General features: G+C 37.9%; 1 protein-coding gene across 1 annotated transcript in view; it reads right to left on the bottom strand.

Moving 5' to 3' along the window:
* VWA8 (von Willebrand factor A domain containing 8) overlaps nucleotides 1–24,383 on the bottom strand; it is a 388,865-nt gene that overhangs the window by 144,742 nt on the left and 219,740 nt on the right. Inside the window, exons 27-29 of the mRNA XM_024569321.4 lie at nucleotides 15,185–15,293; nucleotides 13,156–13,294; nucleotides 7,699–7,898 (exon numbers count right to left, since the gene is read on the bottom strand). Of these exons, the coding sequence (XP_024425089.3) occupies nucleotides 7,699–7,898; nucleotides 13,156–13,294; nucleotides 15,185–15,293 (448 nt within the window). The remainder of the gene's footprint in view (nucleotides 1–7,698; nucleotides 7,899–13,155; nucleotides 13,295–15,184; nucleotides 15,294–24,383) is intronic.

Below are 24,383 nucleotides of genomic sequence, written 5' to 3'. Positions count from 1 at the left end.
CCAAAGTCCCAGTATCCCTGGCCTGCTGAGCTCAGTTCAGTAGGGAGAAGGGAATGCTACTCAGAGCTGGGATCTTCAGAGTGTGTCTCCCTCAGAGGCCCTTGTCCCAGATGAGTGCTTGGTTGTGCAGTTGTGGAGTGGAGGAAGGCAATGTGCTTGTTACCTTCCTGCAGGCTTGACGGGCACCAACCCCAGTGGGAGACTCTTTCAATTTGTCCCACCAAGTCCCAAGGGCTCTGCCTGATGAACTTGCTCCTACAGTGGGGCCAGCAGGCTGTACCCAACCTGAACCTGTGGTGTGTTCCCCCTAAGGGACCTAAGGTCAGAAACTCTGACAGAGACTGAGGTATGGCTCTGCAGTAGGTGGCCACTTTCCCCACACTGAGTTCCTGACCACACCTCCCCCAAGCAGGGGACCCATCAGCTCCACTCTCCCGATCCCAGTCAACCTGCCCTACCAAGCTTGTGCCTTGTGGAAGGTTTATGGGTTGTTACCAGCCTGGGCCCACTCTACAGTTTTTCTTTGGAAGGCTCTGGGAGAACACCAGGTAAGCTAAGGGGGTGGAAAAGTAGCCAACAGGTGGAAGTAGATATCAAGGAGCCTTGGACCTTTTACTGATCTGTCCCTAGCTCAGAGCTGGAGGAAGCCAATCCTTATGGGTGGCATGGCCCTTCCCATATGTACCCAGACAGAGTAGATGCAGTCACAAACAGTGAATATTGTGGCAGCTTCAGATGGGTAGCTCAAGTCTGGTTATAGACAACAGCTGACATCGACCTGCACCAGAATGCCACCCAAGTGGCCCTACAAATAACACAACAAGTGATGGGCCTCACACCAGTGCTCTATCCAACTAACCATGGAACTTCACACTCAAAGAGGGACTATAGCAGGCACCAGACCCTGCTGGGAACAACTCTGCCTCGGGTGGTAGCCCCTGCACAGCAACTCATATAGGGTGATCGAGGTCTATCCTTATAGTCAGCCAGCCTGAGGGTTAACTCCACCCACAAATAAGCCAACAGCATTCAAGACTCAGCTATAACAGGAGGGCACTCTTAACGCAAACAGGAGATATTCCTGGATCACCTAGGTTAAGTGATCTGGAAGACTGCACCACTGAGCCCCACAAGACAACTGCATCATACAGTCATCCTAACAAGTATGGGGGTAACAGAAGATCTATCTAATATACAGAGACAAACAAAAAATGGAGACAAAGAAATATGCTTCAAATTAAAGAATAAGACAAATATACAGAAAAAGAAATTAAATGGAAGCAACCAAGATACCAGGTGCAGAATTTAAAACCATGTTTTAAAACCAAGAATGCTCACAGACCGTAGGAGAAGAATAAATGATCTCAGTGAGAACTTACATGGAGTAAAAATTAAAAAGGACATAAAAACCAGTCATAATAAAGACTACAATATCTGAAATGAATACTACAGTAGAAAGGATGTACAGCAGGTTAGATGAAGCAGAGGATTAAATCAGTGATTTAGAGGACAAGTTAACAGAAAACACCCAAGCAGAGCAACAGAAAGAAAAAATATTTTAAAGAAGAAAGACTAAGGGACCTCTTAGACAGCATCAACTGTAATATCATCTGCATCATATGGGGTACCAAAAGGAGAAGAGAGAGCAAGGGATAAAGAACCTGTTTGAAGAAATAATGATTGAAAACTTCTGTAACTTGGTGAAAGAAAAAGACACACAAGTCCAGAAGGCACAGAGAGTACCAAAAAAGATGAACCCAAAGAGGCCCACACCAAGACACATCATAATAAATGGCAAAGGTTAAAGATAAGGAAAGAATCCTAAAAGCAGTAAGAGACAGACAGTTAGTTACCTACATGGGAGCTTCCCTAAGGCTGTCAGCTGATTTCTCAACAGAAACACTTCAGGTCAGAGGGACTAAAAATGATGAAAACCAAGGACTACGCTATCCAGTACTTCTGGCCAAGATGGAGACATAGGTAGCTATATTTCGCCTCCCCCCACAACCAAAATAAGGATAGTAACAAATTTAAAAACAAAAAACAAGCAGAACTGCCAGAAAATTGAACTGTATGGAAGTCCAACAACTAAGGAGTTAAAGAAGAAACATTCATTCAGACTGGTAAGAGGGTTGGAGACGGGCAGCCAGTGTGGAAAAGACGCCCAGCAAGGTGGCAACTGGAGGATGTGGGCAAAGCAGTGACTGGTAGACCCAGGTGGGCGAAGCGGCGGCTGTCAGTCTCACATTTGTGTGCAGAGGAACAACTGGGGAGTAGGACAGACCACACAACCCAGGATTCCAGCATGGGAAAATAAAGCCTCAAAACCTCTGAATAAAAAACCTGTGGGGGTTAAGGGGAAAGGAGAAACTCCCAACCTCACAGGAGAGTTTGTTGGAGGAGACCCACAGGGTCCCTAGAATGTACACAAACCACCCACCCGGGAATCAGCACCAGAAGGGCCCAATTTGCTTGTGGGTACTGTGGGAAGTGACTGAAAGCCAGCAGAGAGCAGAGCAAGCACCATGGTTCCCTCTTGGACCCCTCCCACACACACAGAGGCACAAAACAGAGAAGTAGGTTGCCCCCTGATGAATGCCTAAGGCTCCTCCCCTTACAACATATCAGGTGCACTAAGACAAAGAAATATGGCCCAAGTAAAAGAACAGATCAAAACTCTAAAAAGAGAACTAAGCAAGGAGGAGATAGCCAACATATCAGATGCAGAGTTCAAAACACTGGTAATCAGGATGCTCAAAGAATTGGCTGAGTATGGCCGCAAAATGGAGGAAAAAGTGAAGGCTATGAAAATTGAGATGAAGGAAAATGTACAGGGAACCAACAGTGAAGGGAAGAAAACCAGGACTCAAATCAACAATTTGGAACAGAAGGAAGAAATAAACATTCAACCAGAACAGAATGAAGCAACAAGAATTTTAAAAATGAGGAGAGGCTTAGGAACCTCTGGGACAACCTTAAACATTCCAATATCCAAATTATACGGGTGCCAGAAGGAGAAGAGGAAGAGCAAGAAATTAAAAACTTACTTGAAAAAAGAATGAAGAACTTCCCCAACCTGGCAAAGGAAATAGACTTCTAGGAAGTCCAGGAAGCCCAAAGAGTCCTGAAGAAGTTGGATCCAAGGAAGCACACACCAAGACACATCATAATTACATTACCCAAGATTAAAGAGAAGGGGAGAATCTTAAAAGCAGCAAGAGAAAAGGAGCCAGTTACCTACCAAGGAGTTCCCATAAGACTGTCAGCTGATTTCTCCAAAGAAACCTTGCAGGCAAGAAGGGGCTGGAAAGAAGTATTCCAGGTCGTGAAAGGCAAGGACCTACATCCAAGATTACTCTATCCAGCAAGCATATCATTTAGAATGAAAGGGCAGATAAAGTGCTTCCCAGATAAAGTGAAGTTCAAGGAGTTCATCATCACCAAGCCCTTATTATATGAAATGTTAAAGGGACTTATCTAACAAAAAGAAAATGGTCAAAATGAAGAGCAGTAAATTGACAACAAGCTCACAACTCTCAACAACTGAACCTAAACACAAAAACAAACTAAGCAAACAACTAGAACAGGAACAGAATCACAGAAATGGAGATCACATGGAGGGTTATCAGCCAGGAGAGGGTGGGGAGATGATGGGGGAAAAGGTACAGGGAATAAGAAGCATAAATGGTAGGTACATAATATACAGAGAGAGGCTAAGAATAGTATAGGAAATGGAGAAGCCAAGAACTCATATGTACAACCCATGGACACTAAGTAAGGAAGGGGGAGATGCTGGTGAGAGGGATGGTACAGGGTGGAGGACAATAAAGGGTAGAAAAAAAACCTGGACAACTGTAATTGAATAATTAATAAAATATACTTAAAATAAAAATAAATTAAAAATCTTTAAAAAATAAAAATACATAAAAATAAATTCAGAAAAGAAAAAAACCCTCCCAGCAAACAACAGTCCTAGACCAGATGGCTTCACAGGTGAACTCTACCAAACATTCAAATACGAACTAACACCTCCCTTTCTCAAACTGTTTCAAAGAATTCAAAAAGAGAGAAGACACCCGAACTCATTTTATGAAGCCAGCATTATCTTAATTTCAAAACCAGATAAAGACCTTATAAAGAAAGAAAATTTTACACTAATATCACTGATGAACATGGATAGAATCCCCACCCCTGAATATTAGCAAACCAGATATAGCAATACATTAAAAAAATCATGCACCATTATCAGGTGGAATTTATTCTAGGAATGCAAGGTTGGTACAATATTCACAAACCAATACAAGTGATAGACCACATAAAAAATTAAGGACAAAAATCACATGATTATTTCAATAAATTCAGAAAAAGCATTTAACAAAATCCACCACTGATTTATGTTAAAAACTCTCAGCAAAGTAAGAATAGAGGGAACATATTTCAACATCATAAAGGCCATATATGACAAACCCACAGCCAATACTATGTTCAACAGGCAAGAACATTTCCCTTAAGATCAAGAACAAGAGAGGGATGTCTGTTTTCACCAGTCTTATTCAACATAGTACTGGAAGTCCTAGCCATGGCAAACAGACAAGAAGAAATAAAAGGCATCCAAATTGGAAAGAAAGAAGTAAAACTGTCATTCTTTGCTAATGAGATGATACTGTATAAAGAAAACTCTAAAGACTCCACCAGAAAACTACTGGAAGTGATAAATGAATTCAGTACAGCAGCAGGATACAAAAGTAGTATTTAGGAATTAGTGGGGTTTTTATACACCAATAATTAACTGTCAGAGAGAGAAACTAAGAAAAAAATCCTATTTATAATTGCAATAAAAGAAATAACATACCTAGAGATAAATTTAACCAAGGAAGTAAAAGACCTGTACTCAGAAAATTATAGGTTACTAAAGAAAGAATTGAGGAAGATACAAATAAATGGAAGCATATACCATGTTCGTGGATAGGAAAAATTAACGTCATTAAAATGTCCTTGGTACTCAAAGGAATCTATGGATTCAATGTAATGCCTATTAAAACACCAATGGCATATCTCACAGAACTATAAAAAATTCCAAAAATTTATATGGAACCACAAAAGACCACAAATAGCCACAGCAATCCTGAGAAGGAAGAACAAAGTTGGAGGAATCATACTACCTGATACCAAACTATACTACAAGGCCATTGTTATTAAAACAGCATGGTACCAGCATAAAAACAGGCATCCAGATCAATGGCACAGAATAGGAAGCCCAGAAATAAACCCACACTTTTATGGTAAATTCATATTTGAGAAAGGAGGCAAGAATATACAATGGGGTAAAAAAAGTCTATTCAATAAATGGTATTGGGAAAATTCGATAGATACATGCAAAAAAAAAAAAACCCCAAAAACAACAACAACAATGAAACCAGACCACCTCTTTACACTATACTTAAGTTAAGCTGTGAAAGTCCTAGAAAAAAACATAGGCAGTAAAATTGCAGATATCTCTTATAGCAATATTTTTTTCTGATATATCTCCTTGGGCTAGGGAAACAAATGATAAGATAAACAAATGGGACTACATCAAACTAAAAAGCATTTGTACAGCAAAAGAAACCATCAACAAAATGAAAAGAAAATCCACTGAATGAGAGAACATATTTGCCAAAGATACATCTGATAAGGGGTTAATACCCAAAATTTATAAAGAATTTGTACAACTAACTCACCACCAAGAAAACAAACAATCCAATTAAAAAATGGGCAAAGGACCTGAATAGACAGTTCTCCAAAGAGATCATACAGATAGCCAATAGACACATGAAAAGATGCTCAACATCAGTAATCATCAGAGAAATGCAAATTAAAACCACAATGAGACATCACCTCACACCTGTAAGAATGGCTACCATCAATAAATCAACAAACAACAAGTGTTGGAGAGGATGTGGAGAAAAGTAACCCTTGTGCACTGTTAGTGGGAATGTAGATTGGTGCATCTGTTGTGGAAAATAGTATGGAGTTTCCTTAAAAAATTAAAAATGGAACTGCCTTATGACCCAGCAATTCCACTTATGGGAATGTATCCAAAGAAACCCAAAACATTAATTTGAAAGAATATATGCACCCCTATGTTCATCACAGAATTATTTACAATAGCCAAGATCTGGAAGCAGCCCGTTTCCATCAGTAGATGAGTGGATAAAAACGCTGTGGCACATTTACACAATGGAATACTAACTGACTATAAGACAGAAGCACATCCTACCTTTGTGACAGCATGGATGGAACTTGAGAGTATTATAGTAAGTGAAATAAGCAAGTTAGAGAAAGACAAATATCTCATGATTTCTCTTATATGTGGAATCTAATGAACAAAATAAACTAACAAACAAAATAGAAACAGACTCAGATATAGAGAACAGACTGACACTTGTTAGAGGGGAGGTGTTGGAGAGCTGGGTAAAAAGGTAAAGAGACTAAGAAAAAAACCCAAACAGACACAAACAATAGTAAAGTCAATGCCAGAGAGTAGAAGATAGCAGATAGCAAAAGGAGGCTTGACTTTGGGTGGTGAATACACGATTCAGTATGGAGGTGGTATGTTATAGAGCTGTAGACTTGAAACCTGTCTGATTTATTAACCAATGTCACCCCAATAAAGTAAACAAACAAACAAACACACAAATAAAATAAAATAAAATAAAATAAAATAAAAGAGACACCAAAGAAATCCCTCACTCCTTCATGTGAGGTGACAGCGAAAAGATGGTTATCTAAGTGTGGTCCCTCATGAAACATTGACTCTGCCAATGCCTTGATCTTGGACTTCTCAGCTTTTAGAACCATGCGTAAAAAATTTCTAGTGTTTATAAGCTACCTAGTCTATGGTTTCTCTGCTACAGCAGCCCAAATGGACTAAGACAATTTCATACAGTGCATTTATGTGGCACCCTCTGTGTAAAAAATGTCATTCAGGGTTCAGGTAAAATGTTACCTCAATATTGTTCACCCTCCCATCTCCTCCTAATGACCCCCATCACTCCTTAGACCAGTGGTCCCCAATCGTTTTGGCACGAGGGACCAGTTTCGTGAAAGGCAATTTTTCCATGGACTGGGGTGGAGGGATGGTGTCCAGATGATGCAAGTGCTTTACATTCAAGCTTGCCTCCTTCTGTGCGCTAGGCTCCTAACAGGCCTGGACTGGTAACGGTCCATGAACCAGAGATTGAGGACCCCTGCCTTAGACTATTATCTGGTTTCTATTACATTCCTTTCTATTGGTATAACTTAGACCTTTAGAATTCCCACTAATTAAAATACACACAAACTGTGAAACACATACTACCTGAAATTGGCATATTTATTTGTTGGTTTACTTGTTTGTTGTTCAAAGAGAATGCAAGCTTCACAACAAAGAATTATCTGGCCTTAAAAGTCAAGAAACCCTTATTTACATGTTTCCAGACTTACAGGTCATCCTGAAGTCTCTGCAGAGAGGAAGATATTAGCCTGATTCTGTAGTACTGACAAAAGATAACTTTGGACCCTCCCTCAAGCACCTTCCCTTTATCATTGGACTTCTCAGCTTTCAGCACATATAAAAGCACATATTTTCGGTTATAGGTTACAAATCATTTACGACTTTTTCTCCACATCAGGTGCCCTTGGCATATGAGTACCTTGGGAATGACCTTGGTATATTACCTGCTGCTCATGGAGAATCACCTGACCCTTGAGGGGATTTCCCAGGGGTGCCACTGTCACAAATGGGTGCCAAATTCCACTGGCGTTTCGTGGGAAGATGTCAAAAAAGTCCACAAAGTAGCCACTTTTCCCAGCCATATTCATAAAGTATAAGGAAACAGGATTGCATGCAGCTACATAGAGAGTATTTTCCTCATTTTCTGAAATGACAAAAAGGAATTAATTTTGTAATCTGCAACAGATTTTGTGACAGGTCAAAAGGTCCATTGAAAACTGAATCATGAGACTAAGAACAGTTGGAAGTGAACAGATGATTTGTAGATGGATTGATTAGGCTGAAAAGACCATAAGCAGCAATTCAGTTCCTACTCTAAATGTAGATAGGACGACAACTATGTATTTGAGGAAGTATTTTTCCCCAAAGCATTCCATAATATCTAATAATAATACCATTAAATATTTAACACTTCTCAATGCAGGAAATTCTTCCTTGTATGAAAGCAAAGTGCTTTGTGCTTCAATAAAGGTCCGTTTTCTCTTATTTTATTGTTCATTTACATGGACAAAAGCTGGTCAACAGCTACCCAGTAATCTTGCATTTCCTAGATAATTACTAGATCCTCAGGCTTTTCTTGCTATAAATAATTCTATATTTTATTCTTAGCTTTATGGATCTAATTTTCCAAACTTTTGTTTATTTTTTGAATATTTATTATAAAATCTCCATCCCTTCTCATCATATACACACAAAAATGGGTAACTGTGTATGGTGACAAATGTTAACAAGACTTATTGTGATCATTTCACAATATAAATATCACATATTTATGTTGTATACTTGAAACTAATACAATGTTATATATCAGTTATAACTTAATAAAAAATAAAATCAAAATCTCTGTATTTTCGATCTGAGTACTTGACTAGGTCCATGTTCTGAATTCTCTATCAGTGTTTCTTCAACTACCAAGGTCATATGAATTACAAGGGATCTAATGAAAATGTAGATTCTGACTGAGTAGGTCTAGGATGGGTTTAAGATTCAGCCTTGCCAACAAGCTTCCAGGAGATGTCAATGCTGTTGGTTTGAGGGCCTCTCTTTGAGTAGTCAGGCAATAGAATGTGTTTCCCATAATCTCTACCTATGGCATGAGATTAAGTTGCTTTTGCATAATAAATGATATCAGTATCATTCCTCATCCAGGTATCTATTTGACAGTGTTCATATTTTCTGAACTTCAAATTAAGACACAAGATAAGAGGTCTGTCCAGAAGGTATCCAGCCATGTAATATGAAAAATAGAGACATTTATTGAAGAATATACAAGAAATATTGTGCATAGGACAATGATGCCTCAGTCACCTTCAGAGTAGGCACCTTGGGACCTTACAGAGTTCTCCCAATCGCCATCAGCTGCCACGTTGTGTTTTCCTGAATCTCATCAATGGTCTGAAGTCTCTTCCCTTTCAAAGGTGATTTTAGTTTTCGGAAAGCCAGAAGTTGCAGGGTGCCAAATCTGGGTTGCAGGAGGGCTGAGTCACCTGGGTGATTTGATGTTATGCCAAAAAAACTCTGCACAAGATTTGACACGTGAGCAGGTGTGTCATCGTGATGAAGCTGCCAATCACCAGTTGCCCATAGCTGAAGCCTTCTGAATCATCTGAATAGTTTCCACAGAGGAATGTTCAAGCTTAAGGCAAAACCTGATGCAGATTCATTGCTCTACTCACTCAGTCATTTTTGTTTATTTTTAAATATATTTTATTGATTATGCTATTACAGTTGTCCCATTTTTTTCTTCCCTTTATTCCCCACCACCCTGTACCATCCCTCCCACCATCATTTCCCCACCTTAGTTCATGTCCATGGGTCACATATAAAAGTTCTTTGGCTTCTCCATTTCCCATACTATTCTTAGCCTCTCTCTGTATATTATGTACCTACCATTTATGCTTCTTATTCCCTGTACCTTTTCCCCCATCATCTCCCCACCCTCTCCTGGCTGATAACCCTCCATGTGATCTCCATTTCTGTGATTCTGTTCCTGTTCTAGTTGTTTGCTTAGTTTGTTTTTGTGTTTAGGTTCAGTTGTTGAGAGTTGTGAGCTTGTTGTCAATTTACTGCTCTTCATTTTGACCATTTTCTTTTTGTTAGATAAGTCCCTTTAACATTTCATATAATAAGGGCTTGGTGATGATGAACTCCTTGAACTTCACTTTATCTGGGAAGCACTTTATCTGCCCTTTCATTCTAAATGATATGCTTGCTGGATAGAGTAATCTTGGATGTAGGTCCTTGCCTTTCACGACCTGGAATACTTCTTTCCAGCCCCTTCTTGCCTGCAAGGTTTCTTTGGAGAAATCAGCTGACAGTCTTATGGGAACTCCTTGGTAGGTAACTGGCTCCTTTTCTCTTGCTGCTTTTAAGATTCTCCCCTTCTCTTTAATCTTGGGTAATGTAATTATGATGTGTCTTGGTGTGTGCTTCCTTGGATCCAACTTCTTCAGGACTCTTTGGGCTTCCTGGACTTCCTAGAAGTCTATTTCCTTTGCCAGGTTGGGGAAGTTCTTCATTCTTTTTTCAAGTAAGTTTTTAATTTCTTGCTCTTCCTCTTCTCCTTCTGGCACCCGTATAATTTGGATATTGGAATGTTTAAGGTTGTCCCAGAGGTTCCTAAGCCTCTCCTCATTTTTAAAATTCTTGTTGCTTCATTCTGTTCTGGTTGAATGTTTATTTCTTCCTTCTGTTCCAAATTGTTGATTTGAGTCCTGGTTTTCTTCCCTTCACTGTTGGTTCCCTGTACATTTTCCTTCATCTCAATTTTCATAGCCTTCACTTTTTCCTCCATTTTGCGGCCATACTCAGCCAATTCTTTGAGCATCCTGATTACCAGTGTTTTGAACTCTGCATCTGATATGTTGGCTATCTCCTCCTTGCTTAGTTCTCTTTTTAGAGTTTTGATCTGTTCTTTTACTTGGGCCATATTTCTTTGTCTTAGTGCACCTGATATGTTGTAAGGGGAGGAGCCTTAGGTATTCATCAGGGGGCAACCTACTTCTCTGTTTTGTGCCTCTGTGTGTGTGGGAGGGGTCCAAGAGGGAACCATGGTGCTTGCTCTGCTCTCTGCTGGCTTTCAGTCACTTCCCGCAGTACCCACAAGCAAATTGGGCCCTTCTGGTGCTGATTCCCGGGTGGGTGGTTTGTGTACATTCTAGGGACCCTGTGGGTCTCCTCCAACAAACTCTCCTGTGAGGTTGGGAGTTTCTCCTTTCCCCTTAACCCCCACAGGTTTTTTATTCAGAGGTTTTGAGGCTTTATTTTCCCATGCTGGAATCCTGTGTTGTGTGGTCTGTCCCACTCCCCAGTTGTTCCTCTTGATTTATTTGCACACAAATATGGGACTGTTTGCTTCGCCAGCCTCCTCCTCCCCAGTCCACCAGCTGCCACCTTGCTGGGCATCCTCTCCACCCTGGCTGCCCATCTCTGCCCCTCCTACTAGTCTGGATGAATGTTTCTTCTTTAACTCCTTGGTTGTTGGACTTCCATACAGTTCGATTTTCTGGCAGTTCTGGTGATTTTTTGTTTTTAAATTTGTTGTTGTCCTTCTTTTGGTTGGGTAAGGAGGCAAAGTGTATCTATATGCACCTCCATCTTGGCTGGAAGTCCTCTCATTCATTTTGAATGGCCACACAGTCCACACAGTCCACTCACTGGGTAGTGTCTACCACCCCTCTGACTAATACAGTGAAGTTGTTATTGTTCATACATACACATTCCAATCCGCTCTCCTTGGCTGCCAGGTAACATCAATGTTGGGCAAACTGTCCTTGTTATATTAAGAATGGCTGTACTTTTTCTGGACAGACCTCATATGACGAGATGTAACATTTGGAATTATCCTAGAAAACTTGGGACATATGTATACATATATTGTTTGTGTGTGTGTGCCATGTCTACAAAGACCAAATATTATATGCAAAAATATAAAAAATTTAAATAAAATAGCTAACATTGGTAAGAAACACAAGGCAATGGAAACTGCAGAAGAAGACATTATTTAGGAGACTGTGTTCTGTTACAGTTCCAAATATCAGATAGAATCACATAATTTATAATTTAAGAATCTTTTTAATGTTTCCACTATCAGCACACATCAGTTGAATTCGACATTTATTGAGTACCTTAGCACACATTATAAGGTAGCAGGGAATAGAGTAAAAGTATTAACACACATGTAGTTAAACTTATTAACTGTTCTCTCATTTTGCAAGCATTAAGTGCTGTTTGGTCTTTGGCTCAAATGTATCTATCTATATCTATAGTTATAGTGGCATCATCTGATTTTAATGCAAGAAAATGTTCTTTTCTCTTACAAATACAGAATAAGTGAAAAACAAGAAAACAAAAACAAAAAACTCAGTTTGCAAATGTGGACAATACTGAAGTAAAGGGTTAAATTATGTATGGGATAGAAAAGGAGTTTCATCTTTTAAGGGCCAGTTCTGACCAACTGGCAGCAGCTGCCTGGAATGTTTGGTGAGAACTGTGACACTGTGACAAGGTTTAATGAGAAAGTGCTGCACCTGATTAGTGAAGCCTGTCACAGGCAAAGGGGCACAGGGTCACAGCATGCTTAGTTACAGTCTCTAAATATGAGACAAAGGCCAAAGTTTAAACCATATCCAAAAAATCCATACTTACTTTCTATTAATGAGAACACCAATACGTTAACCAAAACAAAACAAAACAAAACCCTGTACATTTTTAAAGCACATATTTTATTCAAGATAGCTGATTTTAGGAATAAACAATATCCATAGAATTTATAGGAGCAAAAGTTGCATATGAATGTTTGCTTAAACAATCCCCATCTTAGTTGTTGGAGACTCTCTCCCTTCCTCCTGCTTTCACTTCTGTTTATATCACTTTAATAATTGCCACTAATTGAGAAACTTCTGCCAAAAGGTACCAGGGCACATTGCATGAATCAGTAGGCAATGGCAACAGTCCAGAAATGTAGATGCCAAAGGTTCACATTCTTTCTTTGTCATTCTTTACAATGAGAAGTTTAATGACTGAAAATCATTCCAGCCCTGCTTTCGTGGTTCATGCAATCACCAAACCGGAATCCCAGCCAAAAACTCCAGTGTTTCCTTTTTCTTTTTCCCTTCTATTTTTAGCACAGGCCAGGGTGTGTTTAACTTTGTGCTACAATTGTAATGAGAAACAGACACATGCATACAAACTTAGCAGTGCGTATGTGGGTTCCACAACAGTATTTTGTTAGGCTGTTGTAGGAAATGAGTTTCAAATTATACCTAATTGCTATCCAATTCAAGAATGACAGTTATTGAGTCTATGCCATAGACTCTATGGACTTCTTGACATCTAGAATCCCACTGTTTAGAAAATCAGTGAAAGATGGAAAAAATAATCAAATGAATAAACTGACATACCGTGTGATATAGCAACATCACAGATTATGTTAATTTCATCCAATGGCAACCTCCAGGAGGCACATTCTTCAGTAAAGGTTTGAGATCTTCCTTCATGTCTTTCTATTGGATACTCCTGTATGTTTATAAGTGCTGGGCCCTATAATTAAGTAGTTATTTGAGTTAAGAAATTTGGGTAGTTACCAAAATGTAAAAAAGCTATAATTTTTCTAAAAAGTAGAATTGAAATTCAAATAATATCATGATGTATCTCTTCTTATTTTATCGATTGGCCTCATACTTATAACAATAATAATAACATAAAATTGCATTATAAATATTTCCACATGTACTGTTATTTAATTTCTCACTTTATTTTCTTTTTACTCATAAAATATACCATATGTAAAATCCCATACTATTTCTCATTTCATTTCTTTCTAAGCAAGAGCAACTTTGGAACTCCAATTATTGGGACCCAGAGCAGTCCAAACCAGGAGAATAATTTGTAAATCAATGAACCAGCACCTGATATAATTCTATTGTAAAGAATGATTACTGAATCATTATATAGAATCTAATGGCTAAACCTGGGTTTTGGAAATAAAACATGAAAAACAGTGACAACTGAAATTAAAAACAACTTCCTGATAACCACTACTGTTAAGTATAAAAGGTAGAATATTTTACACATGGTAAAATATTATTCAATAGGAATCTAAGCAGAGGAACAAATTTAATAGTATGATTAATATTAGTACAGGGTACTTAGATATGATATCCTTGAAGGATTATACAGATGTAACTAACATTTCAATGATTTGTATGCCTTCCAGTCAGTCCTTAATTAATCAAATATGTTTGGGTTAGATATAGACTCTTGTGGCATCCACGCCCCTCTCGCCCTTTGGGATTAGCCCGTTATCTCAAGAGCTAGAAGATTAGAAACTACATTCCTTACACCCCCTTGCAGCAAGGGTTCCAGATATGATTTAGGTTCTGCCTATGAATGCACTTGCATGAGATTTGGAAGGCAGAAGAGGTAGAGGCCATCCTCCTGCAGCTGTAAGTCGACAAGGAGTCTCTGACAAATATGAGCAGTCGGATTCTATGCTCTACTGCAGGCACTGATGCACTGTGGCCCACAGGTCAAGTCTGACCCGCTGCCTGCTTTTGTAAATAAATTTGTACTGGAACACAGACACGCTCATTTTCTAATGTATTGTCTAAGGCTGCTTTTATGTCACCATGGCAGAGTTGAATAGTTGTGACAGAATCTGTATGGTCATAAAGCCTAAAATATTTACTGCCTGATTTTTTACAGAAAAAGTTTGCTGACCCCTTTTTACTGTGTAGCTCACAGCAACAGGGGTGGTAGCAGAAACAGAAACACTGATTTTGAAACTAAAAGTCCAGTGGTAGCCCCTAGACTTTTGTCCCTCCTGCCCTTTGTAATGATTTTATAAGCATCTAAGTCCCTACAGTAAATCCCTTTTTGCTTGAAATACATAGAGCAACTAGTGACACTCCTTTCCTTTACCTTTTTACATGAAGATGAATATCATGGAGGATAACATACAAGATATCCGATTCTCCTGAAATACAAGTTAGCTCTGAGGAATTCTACTGACCATTACTAATTGCCTACACTGAGTCCCTCAGAGGCCACACTGGCTTCAGAGTTAGAACAGACGTTAAATCAACTCTAAAATAACATCAGAACCAGACATTTCTGAGCTTGTATGAATTTTATCTAGTAAAGATATATAAAAATCTGTAACATTCAATATTTTTTGGGGGGGGATATTAACCCCTTACAGATATACTAGTGAATATGTACTCCAATTCAGTGGGTTGTCTTTCTGTTTTGTTTGTGCAAATTGTTTATGAGGATAAGTCCCTGGACAGTTCATTGGAAATCTCAATACATCCCTTGGAGATGGGCATCATAAAGAAAGATATGTCTCCTTGACCTACCACTGAATATTTTCACTCTTTCTTTTGAATAGTAAAAAAACATTCAATATTTTAATGAAGAAATAATATCAACCTTTATGTCTATATGATGAGTTTCTGCTGGACACAACAGTTTCTGCATTCCACTTCTTGACTGGCCAATTGTCCAGTAGCCCATGAATGCCTGCTCGGGCAGAGGCAATCTGTCAAGGATGATTTGAAAAGTAAACATTCCTTCTTGTTTCAGTCATAGGAAAACATAATGAACCATCTATTATCAACTAAACAAATAAACTTGAACTTGAAGAATGGTTTACTTAGAATTTGTTTTCACTCTATTAAGAGTCTATAAATCCATGTTGATTTATAATGCACTCTAAGAAAAAAAGATTCCACATTTCAAAAACTCAGAAGGTAAAGTACTATTCTGTTTTTACTTTAATGACAAATATAATTGATTACATATATATTTTTTCTTGAGTTGGTAAAATATTTAGCCATTTGACATCCAAATTGCCAGTAAAGCTTAGAAAAGATTTAGGCAAAACAACAAAAAAAGTAATCTATCAATTTTTAGTATATTCTTTTAAATCTGGAGTCAAACAATAAATAATACACATGTTTGTACGTTGTAGAGGGCATGTTTCATTGACTCTATTTTAGCACCTTAATTTTTTTTACTTTCAATTGAAATAGTATATACAGAAACATTCACATAAATGTGTCACTTATTCCTCAACACACCAGTACCCAAAGAAACAGAGCATCGCCAGCACCCAGAAAGCCCCTCAAGGCTACTTTGGTCATTATACTCACCAGGGGAGCTCCTAACCTGATTTCTAATGGAATTATTTTGTGTTCAGATTCCATTTCAATTTAAAATCACCTTTAAAGAAAGTGACTTGCCAAAACACATATGGCAATGCTAAGGTATAAAATCACAAATAAATTTTTGAGAATGAAGCCTTCATTTTTAAATCATACTATCTTTTCTTTGAATCTTTAAAAAGGAACTATCAATTTGTCATTTAATTCATTAGAAATTTCTTATTCCATGATAAATTAAGGCAAACAATGATTCAGAATTAAATTTCTTTTAAAATAATGCACATTAGCTATAAATTGAAATGCATGCTTGGAATGAATTTGATGATCATTAAAAGTACATATTTTTATTTAGAAATCATTTTATTTTCAGTAAGGGAAGTCTGACACAATATTTCCATATGCTTAATAAGACCATGTAAAGCTCAGGCATTTTTTGCATAAAATAACAGATTCAAGCATTCTTGTAGAATATACTCTGGCCCTTTGGAACATTTGTGATTAACAGAAAAGGAAAGAAATTTACATTGAAATTCTTTGACGCCATCTGACAAAAATCTCTTAATAGGAAGTAGGTGCTTTTTGTATCTATAACCTTAAATACATTTTAAATTATTTTGATTGGTCACACTTACTTCTATGTTTTTACTGGAAATGAGGTAGAAAGAGTGCTGAGAAAGGGGATTTATTATTATTGTGTTCCATCTATTAAGTGTAATAGAGATCTTGAAAACACGTCATAAACTGGGTCTTTCCTTATTTAGAAAATAAACTATTCTTCACTTGCTTTCAGCAGTTCACCAAAGGAGAATTAGGTCTCCAAATATCAAAGGAGATAAATGAAGTAAGAAGACATACCTAATTTCCTTTTAGCAGAGAAGACATAGTACAATAGAATGGTGGAGACCTGGGTTCTAGTTTTAGTTTTTTTTAGCAACTAACTCTACAGACTTTGGAGAGGAAAAGGTGGCTTATGTCTCTGAATGTTAATTTCTCCCCTTGTGAAATCAAGGGGAAGATCTGCAAAGTTCCTTAGAGCTTGGGGAGTCTCTGGTGATCACTGAAGCAAGTAGAGGGGAGTCAGTGGTAGATTCAATAGCCTTGCCTTACCTTGGCGCTCTGGAGTGAAAATAGACAAAAAACAAAAATATCTATACTACCAATTGAATAGGTACCCTAAAAGACAGGCATGCTAACTGACACAATATCCTTCTTGATATTTTGTTTGGCAGCAGAGAGAAAGAAGGAGCTTATACCCTTTGTAACAGCATGGATGGAACTGGAGAGCATTATGTTAAGTGAAATAAGCCAGACGGTGAGGGACAAATACCATATGATCTCACCTTTAACTGGAACATAATAAATAGAAGAAAAAAGAAAACAAAATATAACCAGAGACATTGAAGTTAAGAACAATCTAACAATGGGCAGGGGGGAGTGGGGAGGGGACAGTGAGGAGAGGGGATTACAGGAACTACTATAAAGGACACATGGACAAAATCAAGGGGGAGGGTGGAGGTGGGGGAGGGAGGGGGGTTCAGCTGGGGTGGGGTGGAGGGATGGGGAGAAAAGGCACACAACTGTAATTGAATAACAATAAAAAATTAAAATTAAAAAAAATAACATGCACTTTAACAAGCAAAAATGACTCTTTTGAAGGTCATTTGAATAAAAGATTAAAAAAAAAGACAAGCATGCTTTATTAATTAGCTTTTAATAGTAAGTTCTAAATATACCCCATTCTTTGAAGACAGTAGTTATATAGTTTGAAATTTATGTTTCTTAAAAGGCAAAGAACTGCTTAATAAAAATGATCCTTGATTGATAGGTTAATATGTAGCCTAAAATTGATCTCATATGTCCTTAATAATCATAAAAATGTCATACAGATGCTAAAAAAAACAAAGCATTTCATCCATTTGAGAAAAAGTAACTTTACTCAGCATCTAGTTTTTACTGACAGTTCCAGGGATGTTCATTAAATCTGGTTTGAACTTGCCAACTCATTCTAAATAGTCATGGAAATTACAGGCTGCCTGTGTTCCATATAAAAGAAGCACTCTGGTTGGCAGGGTATGGGAAGGACATTCAGGTACCCCATATAGAATCTATTCCAGAACCACATGAGATGCTATGTATGGGCATTCACAACTTACAGCCAAAAGTCACATTTCCAAAGTGTTCTGGACTTGCTCAAACTGACTTCATCCAGCTCCTTGGAGACATGAAGTGCTGCTTCCAGACTTTTCCAGTGGGCTCCAGGCTGGCCAACTGAAGTAAACCAAAGCCTCTCATTTATTTTCCACTACTAAGCTCTCCTAGTAAGGCTGTGGAAAAATTTGATGGTCACTAACTCTTTCCCGTTCAATAAGTTAGTAGTCAAGGGAAAAGAGAAGCACTAAAACTGGATACATGAGCAAGCTTTGAATTTGAAGCATAATCAACATTAACTTGCAGAGAATTCTAAATAACCAGTTAGCAAAATATCCTATATTCCATAATTAAGACACGTCATCCAACTCCAACGAGACTTAAGTAGTTACACCTGACTGGATTGAAACAACAATGGCATTTTCCATGGTTTTAAGATCCTGTCACTTGTTTTGTTTAACTTTGTTAAAGTTCGAGCAGGAGTGGTGTCTGGATTTAATTTTATAGGGGAGAAGGACGAATTTAAGGCCTATAAATAGCACTACTTTTTATCTTCAATGTCATTCATGAATTTATGTCTTCTTAAAACAATAAAGTATTTTAATTCATATGTTGTGATGTTTCTTAATCCTTTGTGGAAGTATTAACAAAAATCTGGAAGAAAAGTTTTAACATTTCATGAGAATGGTGAATATTGAATCATGACTCAGGTCAAATTATAGCTCTTGCACAGTTACAAAAAGAAAAAAAGTATTTTTTTAAAGCATGTATAACATGATGCATATGGACATGAAAGTCAAGTAATATAGTCTGAAAGACATACAAGGGATTTGTCTAAGATTGTCTCCATAAAGAGGTGAGCCGGGGTTTTAAAGAGTACGTTCTGGTAAATTTCTGCCTTCTCTGAACATTTGCCAGTACTATTTCTGGAGTATGAAAGAAACACATGAAAAAGATTTGGATCTTTCTAGGGGCATTATGTAATTGGAAGTTGTTGACATACCTATTATCAGCAATTCCTAAAACATTTCCTTACCACAAGAACTACTAATTTTCATGGGAATAAAGAAACCCTTCAGGGTAGTTCCATCAACTCTCAGAAACCCACCAACTGTTACCATTTTTGAGAAGAAAAAGAACTGCAATTTTAGCAGGCCTCACTCATTCCTAATGTTTTAAATTTAACCTCTAGTACCAATTAAGGTGGATTGTCCAGCTGAGTTTACTAGGGCCTGAAGAGAATAACCCAGACAAATATTTCCACCTGTGGCTCTTACCCCTTCCTCTCACACCACAGCCAATTTATGTCTTTGCTACTTCAAACAGCTACTTGCTAGTCCTGAACATGCTATGCACGGTCACACTTCCATGAGGCCATTACCTCTGTCTAGAGCTCCTTTCTGCTAGTGTGTCTTTCATGAAATCCTCATTCTTAAAGCCCAATTCAAATATCACTTCCCTTTGCATCCCTCTCCCATATTTCTTTCTGGGAAGAATGCATCTCTTGTTCTTCTGGGATACCATGGTAAATTTGCACTCCTGACATAGAGTTCTATATAATTGGCAATTTTCAAATTTACGACCTGATAGAGCATAAAAGTTTTAGAGATCAAGATCACAAGTGAATTTAGGAAATCCCTCATATTTTTATTTGAAATAAAAATTTTCAAACCCAGCACACTAAATTAAAATAGAAAATCCCTTTTTTTAGTTTTAATTTTTATTGTTATTCAATTACAGTTGTGTGCCTTTTCTCCCCATCCTTCCACCCCAGCCCAGCTGAACCCCCCTCCCTCCCCCACCTCCACCCTCCCCCTTGATTTTGTCCATGTGTCCTTTATAGTAGTTCCTGTAATCCCCTCTCCTCACTGTCCCCTCCCCACTCCCCCCTGCCCATTGTTAGATTGTTCTTAACTTCAATGTCTCTGGTTATATTTTGTTTTCTTTTTTCTTCTATTTATTATGTTCCAGTTAAAGGTGAGATCATATGGTATTTGTCCTTCACCGTCTGGCTTATAGAAAATCCCTTTTAAACACTTTAAATTAGTAATTATGGATGGGTATTATTATTCCCAGTTAACCTCCATTTTTACTAGAAACTTCTGAATCTCCCTCCCCTATAGTCTCACATATTGCTGGTGAATGAGGATGTGTCTGTTGTTTCTTTCTGTCCTTGGTTCTGCATTTAGACACGTGGTTTCCACTTTATAACTTAGACTTGTGCAGCTCTGCCACCTAAGCCCTGTCAAGGACACAGAAATGAAGAGTAATTTGGATGCATGAGATGGGAAAAGATGTGGGGAACTTGCTATTATTCTTAGCAAGACTTTTCAAATCCAATACCCAACATCGAGAAGGACACTGTGCAGTCTAGTGCTGCTGCCCAGTGTCCCTCCATCCAAGCAGATGTAGTCAGCTTGCTCCACATCTCTGGCTTGCCTCCTCCTCACAGAAGCTGCCAGACTACAGTTCTGGGGCCTGCATTTCCTTGATCTCATCTTCAAGTTTCACTGTGAAAAGTCTTTTTTTGCCATCTGCTTTATTAACCACATTTAAGTATTTTTTAATCTTAAATTCTTTTTGTAATTATCCACATCAAAAATGACTGGGACTGAAACTCTTCCAGTTGGAGATTTTCCCAGGGGGAGAAAAAAACCTCTGTATTTCTTTCTCACAAGGACTTATGGGATGAGATAACCCTACTGTGAATGTAGCTTTGAATATAACATTGCATAACAAGGTTGAGAGTTTACACGTTGTCCCAACCAGACCGTCAATTCACTGGGGGAAGGCTTACATCTCACTCAATGAATCTCTGACACTCCAGTCCATCAGTTTTGTCACCTAAATATCTCTCATGTCCCTCTTCATTCTCACTGTGACAATGTAAGCCCCCATTGTTCATCATGCAGATTCCTCTAGCTGTGCCCCGTGGGTCTTCCTGCCTTCAGTTTCACTGCCTTTCAGTTTATCACCTTTAGAAAACCAAAAAAGGCCTTTCTATTTTTTTAAATATATTTTTTTCAATTTTTAAATTATTTTATTGTTGTTCAATTACAGTTGTCTGCATTTTCTCCCCACCCCTCTACCCCACCCCAGCCAAACCCACCTCCCTCCCCTGCTTCCACCCTCCCCCTTGATTTTGTCCATGTGTCCTTTATAGTAGTTCCTGTAAACCCCTCTCCCCACTGTCCCGTCCCCCTCCCCTCTGGCTATTGTTAGACTGTTCTTAACTTCAGTGTCTCTGGTTATATTTTGTTTGCTTTTTTCTTCTGTTGATTATGTGCACCCCAATGTTCACAGCAGCACAATTTACAATAGCCAAGTACTGGAAGCAACCGAAGTGCCCATCAGCAAATGAGTGGATCAAAAAACTAAGGTACATTTACACAAAAAAGGTCTTTCTAAATTACAAATCTGACTATAATAAAATCTGGTTTAAATTTTTTCTATGATTCCCCCAACTCTTCTCTCCTGTGTAGCCTCACCACACTTCACTTAATCCTTGATTTTCGTCACTAAACCATTAGCAATTTCCAAAATGCACCACACTCTCTTAAAACTCTGCTTGTAGTGTTTCTCCTCTCTTGTTTGCCTGGAGAACCCCTAGGAATCCTTGAAAGATTTGGGTTGGTTATCCCTACGCTCCCCCAGGGCAGGGAAGGCAGTAACCCTCATCTTCGCTGACCCAAGTCACTCTTTACTTGAGTGCTTTCCCAATTAACAGTCACCTCCTTGGAAGTAGGTATTGAGCCTTCCTCACCTTTATATTTCTGACTCCCTACCATAAAAGGGCTGGACAGTGTTTGTTAAATGAGTGAATGCTTGGTTACACTAGAACTGCCAGCATCTTACCTGCTTGTTCCTCACCGCAATGGCAAATCTTCCCCACTGTGTCCTGACTGCATGATTCTCAGCCAATGATGCAATCTACTTTCTGAGGCATCTGAAAGAGTTAGCTATAGGTGGGGTTTGGGCATTTCTATCCAGCCAGGTGACGGGCTTTCACAAAGTATCACAAATGCTTAACAGATCAAGGTTAATTGTGTGAGACTGTTTAAGATGAGTATAAAGATTTATGGATCTTGGCATTTTCTATGCATATTGGGTATATTTTTAAATTTTTTTCTGCACCCCCATTAAAGTTGCTGAAAGCAAATGAAATGGCTGTGAAGCTACTTCATAATACACCAAAAGAATAATATGGGACCAAGACTATGCAACTATAAAACCTAACATCACTGCTCTACTTATAATAGTTCTGAGATGTCATAATGGAAACCTTATTATACTTGAAAACGAAGATCTCTCTTATGAAGTAAAAAGAAATCATCATACAGAGTGGAACTGCACACCTTAGAACCCCATGACCAATATTGTGAACTTATTTGTAAAAACTAAGAGAAATACAAAAAGAAAATGATAGCATATAATTGTTTGGAAAATGGAAGGAGAGGCACAAAACTTTGAGTCTTAAAATTTAATGAGACAAACAGTATATTGATAATCATTCCTATTTTCAAAGATAAACCTAATGAAGTTAATCAAAAGAGAAAGACTCTGGTTGTGAATGCTCTTTTTAATGCCTCTGGTACTTTGGAGGCCCTATGGTTAATCTTGGGCAGAGAAGCAGCAGCTGCTATTGATGTTCCAATTACACAGGATAAATTTTTAACATAGAAAACCTGTTCTACACAGACACCCTTTCAAAGACACATTCAATATAGATGAAGCTGTGCTGTCTACCAATACACACACCTAGCACTACTCTAAAGGGAAAGATCAATGATCGTGTAATACACACTACAATGAGATACTAACACCTCTTATAATAGAAAAAACAATCTCAGCTACTTTCATTGGAGTTCTATTAAAATATGCTTTTGACACAGGCTGATAAAGTAACAAATTGTTACTGGCATAAGGTAGGAGAATAACTGCTTATTTAGCTTCCCAATTCAATTAGAGATAGTGAATCATAGAATCTATGAGTTGGAAGAACTTAAAGATTTTTTAATCCAGTTTTGCAAGTTTGAATCCCCCTGAGTAATTCCCCAATAAGAGTGGTCCAGGTCTGTCTGAACTCACTCTATAGGAGATACACACTCCCGTTCCCTTGGGTGATCCATTCCATGTTTGAACACGGGAGCTATTGGCCCCGAAATGCAGGCCAACTCTCTCTAAATTGTACTGACTTAGAAGCAACTCACGGCTACACAGGAAGTGCACAGTGATTTATAATTACTTTGCTAGTGCTGACTATAGTGATGAGCATGATTTTAAGGATGGTAGTTCTACCTAAAGGATTCTATGTAGAATCAGCTTAAAAAACAATTCTTCTACTCATTTTGAGGAATTTGTGAATGTCACCAATTTTTATTTTTCAAAAAGCAAATTGTTATTGCAAGAGAATTTGCTTGCATCTCATAAAAAGTATATTTTATTTACTTATGGAATAACAAATAGCATTAACTTAAAGGAAACTGTGATTAAAACAATGCACCTAGCCACTAATATATAAGTTACAAGCATATTTTGTATGATATAGGTCCACAAATGGTGGGAAATGAAATTTGACAAGTTCCAAAGTTTCTATTCTCTTAAAAATCTTGCAATCCAGTGTTGTATTGCATTGCTTTTCTCATAGAAAGCGCTGTACAGGCAACATGGTGGAGTGAGTGAAATGATGATGGTTTTGGGACAGACAGATCTGTGGTTGAACCCCTCATCCTGTCATTTAGTAGTTGTATAATTTGTTAAATATTTAAAATTTCCTGAAACTCATTTTCTTCATCTGTAAAATAAAATCACATACACACACACTCCTATATCTAATACGTAATAAAATTTAAAAAATTACTTGCCTCATAGAAAAAATAGAATTGTTGTATAGTTTAAGTAAATTGATATTTGTAAAGTGCTTAGAGTCCTTAGTAAACATGTGATAAATATCAAATATTTTAATTTTTGCTGTGTAGAAATGTGTTGTCTAACCTCCCTGGATATGTCTACCAATTGTTAAACTTACATTTTGTTGAAATGCCATTGAGTTTATCAGTTAACTTCTTGTCTGCCTTTAGTAAGGGTGCCAGTGTTATGCCTTTAGAGTAGCATAAGCTTTGCTGTACTAGAGGCAAGAAATAGCAATTTCAGAGTAGGCCTTTTCCTTAAAATTTTTATTTTATTTAAATATGAAAGCAAAATGAAAAATTCAAGTGCCCAGATAATCTGTGGACATTTAAAAAAATAAAATATAGAAAATAATACATGTTAGAATATTAAAATAGTACAGAAATTGAGGCCTCTTTTTCCCTTTC

This window comes from Desmodus rotundus, chromosome 13, assembly GCF_022682495.2.
Source record: "Desmodus rotundus isolate HL8 chromosome 13, HLdesRot8A.1, whole genome shotgun sequence".
NCBI lineage: Eukaryota > Metazoa > Chordata > Mammalia > Chiroptera > Phyllostomidae > Desmodus > Desmodus rotundus.
The sequence above is the reverse complement of the archived record's forward strand: the minus strand, read 5'-3'. Positions and strand labels throughout refer to the sequence as shown.